The 4,463-nt window shown below is 32.6% G+C and overlaps 1 protein-coding gene across 1 annotated transcript; it reads right to left on the bottom strand.

Annotated features, from left to right (window-relative positions):
- Positions 1-508: 508 nt before the first annotated feature.
- Positions 509-2,475, bottom strand: LOC111084124 (tektin-2-like; the record flags this gene model as incomplete). The annotated part of the gene is made up of 2 exons (XM_022380911.1): positions 1,899-2,475; positions 509-760 (listed from the first exon to the last, which is right to left on the bottom strand). Coding segments are annotated over exons 1-2 (420 nt in total), but the record flags the coding sequence as incomplete, so codon positions are not given.
- Between the last annotated feature and the right edge of the window lie 1,988 nt (positions 2,476-4,463).

The raw sequence follows: 4,463 nt of genomic DNA, 5'->3' as shown, positions 1-4,463 counted from the left end.
TGAGCTAATAGCACCTACAACATCTTCACTTTGATATTGTAAATGATACTACACAACCTGAGCTAATAGCACCTACAACATCTTCACTTTGATGTTTATCAAAGTGAAGATGTTGTAGGTGCTATTAGCTCAGGTTGTGTAGTATCATTTACAACATCAAAATGAAGATGTTGTAGGTGCTATTAGCTCAGGTTGTGTAATATCATTTACAATATCAAAGTGAAGATGTTGTAGGTGCTAGAATTACATCAAAGTGAAGATGTTGTAGGTGCTAGAATTACATCAAAGTGAAAATGTTGTAGGTGCTAGAATTACTGAAAAACCTTAATGAAAGAGTAAAACTGGGCAAAGAAACAAAACTTACACTACAGATCATATGCTTTTTTAGCCTAGACTTCAAACTAATAAATCTAAACAGACTGCTTAAAAAGTCTTACGCTACAAATCATATGTTTGTTCAGTGTAGACTTGAAACTAATAAAGTTAAATACACTGCTTACAACTTTACATAATAAACCTTTTTCATTTGGTGATACTGGTCATCTTCCACTATATCAACATCAGTCCTCCTGTCTTTCAACATCAAACACATCTTTGTTGCTTCCAAAAGAGGAACCTTCTTCATTAAAGCATTTTCTAAAGCAGTTTTAGTTTCCAACAAAGCAGACATTTCTTCTTCTATACTTCTCAAGGTATCTTCTAATGTTTTATGCCATAGTTTGATGTCCAGCACACGTTCTGACAGAGCTAGATTTGTTTCCTTTGAAAGAAGATTGTACAGTGAATAAATTAACATCTTGAAGTAGAAATTTGGAACTTATTTACTTATTGATGTGTTAAATCACAGCAGAGCAATTAAGTTTAAGAATGCCATAAATTTCTGAAAACTTAAAAAATACAAACTAGATTACTTTTACTAATGATTAACTTAACAACATAAAAGTTAAGACCTTTAAATAAATTAATTTACTACTTACTGTAAAGTTGTGGCAATCAGGTACCAGTCATTATCATGGTTAGTGGAAAAGCAAAAACAATTGCCACATGAATGTACACTCCAATATATTAGAAAACAAAAAGACCAACAAAACCTAGAATTGATTACTATAAAAGATATCAAGACTGTGTAACACTAATCTATCAGCCATAGCCAATCACACCAGAGTAAAATACCAGACAATAATATTAATAACAGAATGGGATATGAACCACACACAAGAAAAATAGATAAAAGAAACCTTATATGTCCACCTAATTGATAACACGCTTGGTCAGCAAATCCTAGATATCTCTCTTGAAAGCAATAAAATAAATTCATTCACCTCCTAATGTGTGTAATGTAACAAGTTCCTAATCTCTACTGTATCCTGGCCACCATCACCACTACAGAAATACCATAACAGAAGTTCTCTGAAGATAGCAGCAGACTAGCAAACGAGATAAAAACTAGTAGGTCAAAATATATTAATAACTAATCAATAATTAGAATTTTGGCTATACTAACCATGACAACAATTAATTAGTTTCACTTTTGAAAATTAAAACACTGGAAGCAGGCTACATAATTAGTCTAAAGCATGAGCCATATACACATAATATAATTGTTTTTTTTTCTTTTTATATTTACACACTTTGGTTATGAATATGCCCTAGGAGGTCTGTTTACAATCCATAAAAATATTCTTTATTACTATTAGTATTGTGTCACATACAATCTACCTGTAACTGAAAATTTAATTTTGGGATTATAATTATTAAATTAAACGAAATATTATTAATTTCACTATACCTAAAAATTTAAGTTTAGAGCCTGGTAGAATTTTCCATAGGCCTAATTCTATAAAACTAAGGGCACAGAACACATTTTTCTAGTAATACTAATACTACCCTATATTTACCTGGTTTTTCCATGAAATTCTGTTTTTAGATTCATTTTGCAGGTACTGACTTTGTTTTCTGAGATTATGTGATGATGAAGTTACTTGTTTTGTTGCCAATGCTATAGAATCATTGTTAGCTGCCCATTCTGCTGGTGAATGGTGGTCCGTTTGTTTTTCGTAGAACATACTTATTGCACGCCAATATCTTAGAAATACGTTAACCTTCCCGATTTGTGGCAAAAAAGCTTGAATTACACGTTTATTCTAATTTTGAACTAAATGTTTACCACTGATGATAATGCTCTTAGTTTTACGCTTAACAATAACATTTAGGTAGCCTAAACTAAAGAATATATCGTTATGGCTTATGCTGCAAAGGAAAGTTGCCAAGGTCTAAGATTTAATATTAATAATAATATGCTTAAGTTAGAACACATTCCAAGCAACGATACATTAGCATATTTACAAAAGAGTACTACGTAAAGAAAGATATAGCTCAGATTTATGTTTAAGTCCAGCAAAGTTCTGTTCACAAGCTATAAAAATAAGCTTAGTTTCAGATTTTGAGTTGTTACAACTGTATCCTAGCAACGAACTTTTCACGCTGCCTGTAACTGCCCTCTTGCGTTCAAAAAACAAAATAAAACACACCAACCATATATATGTTTTGCGAGTATTAAAATAGGAAATTCAGTGTGAATTTATTTCAGTCAATTATGTGTTCAATAATAAAATAACTAAAAATTACACAAAAATAATGTTTTTGAGAAGAAGTTACATTATATAATTTATTTTATAATAACGTATAACATAACCTTATTATTTTTCCGACAACGTAACAGTTGCAAACAAAAATTGGGTCTTGCAAGTAGCGGGTTTATTTATTTTAAATGTAAAATTCTACACTACAAATACATTAATCCTAAAACTACATCATATCTATGTATATAAAAGTTTTATCAAATTGGTTTACAAAAAATCATTAAACATTTTTGCCCTCCCCCACTTCCTAATGGCTCAGTGGTAAGTTCAGATGTATAACAATAGGACTTCGATATCAGTGGTGGCACTGCACAAAACCCGTTGTGTAGCATTATTCTAGTAATGTGAGTTCAACAATAATGCAAGTAACAGATGGACGGTGTACACAAGTATTAATAATAACACAAGTGATAGACTAGAAGGACTGTTTGTTTTGAATTTCGCGCAAAGCTACACGAGGGTTATCTGCGCCTAATTTAGCAGTGTAAGACTAGAGGGAAGGGAGCTAGTCATCACCGCCAACTTTTACTAACGAATAGTGGGATTGACCGTCAAATTATAACGCCCCCACGGCTGAAAGGGCGAGCATATTTGGTGTGACAGGGATTCGAACCCGCGACTGTCAGAATGCGAGACGAGTGGCCTAACCACTTGGCTATACGTGTTAGAGTCAGTGCAGTTAAAATAACATGAACAGTCTAAAATAAAGGACAGAACATAGTGTTTAAGTGTGCTAAGTGAGTAATATATGAAGTATCAAAAAATAAGTATACAAAGTTAATTTCTACGCGTATGTATTGTATCAATTAATTTTAAGACAGACTGTATTACGTACCACAGGTGCCAAATGAGTTATTTCACAAGATATATGTCTCTGGTGATTCAGCGTTAAGTCTGTTGGCTTATAAAGCTAAAAACTGGGTTTCGATACTAGCTATGGATACAGCACAAATACCCAATTGTGTAGCTTTGTGCTAATTAACAAACAAACCAAAGCGTAAGATAGAAGATTAAATTTCATGTGCTTGTTACACTTTTACAGATCTTTCTACATTTAACAGCTACGTATTCAATTTTCAACTGAACATGCTACATAACTGACCATATGTTCTTGAGACTCGCATATCCTACGTTCAGACTAAAACATCAACAACGACCATTAAACGAAAACTCCCTTTTTCAGTACAGTTTTGTATGCCATGTTACAGCCTACTTGTTGTAGGGGCTTAAATCTCGTTGTATGGTTAAGTGTCCGAGTTAACTAAATTGCTTCGGCTTCACTAAAAATAGTTATAATATTTTGCAACCGGAGTATGCTGTGTACCTAGTTATACCTGGCTATCGGTATAACTAATTAAGTATAAGTTTCTTACGTTTGTACTTATAAAAATTATCATGTATTCTTTCATCGGTTGGATACCCTCGTGTTAACAGTATTTTCGGTCGTAAACCCAGCAATATATCACAAAGTTCGGCAAGCTAGGAATGTTTTTTGTTAGTCCTAAATACAAATTTTAAGCTAACAATGCAAAATAGTCGGTACAATAAAAGTATAAGAATAAAAGATAAGTAAATATGATAAACTAACTAATATTATTATTGAAAGCAACAATAGATAAACAAAATAGCATACGTAACCTTACGAAAATTAAGTAGTTTTTATGTTAGGTTGAATTCTGATTGTTTAAGCTTCGTTGAATGGTACGTTTCTCAGCCTGCTAAGTTACTTTGGTTTCATTAACGAATGTTACCATACGAACAGAGAAGATTCCCGCACAACGAGGTACACGTGACAAAGCTACTTCCACAACGAGGTACATG

This window comes from Limulus polyphemus, unplaced genomic scaffold (assembly GCF_000517525.1).
Source record: "Limulus polyphemus unplaced genomic scaffold, Limulus_polyphemus-2.1.2 Scaffold13873, whole genome shotgun sequence".
Taxonomy (NCBI): domain Eukaryota; kingdom Metazoa; phylum Arthropoda; class Merostomata; order Xiphosura; family Limulidae; genus Limulus; species Limulus polyphemus.
This window is presented reverse-complemented; position numbering and strand designations above follow the sequence as displayed.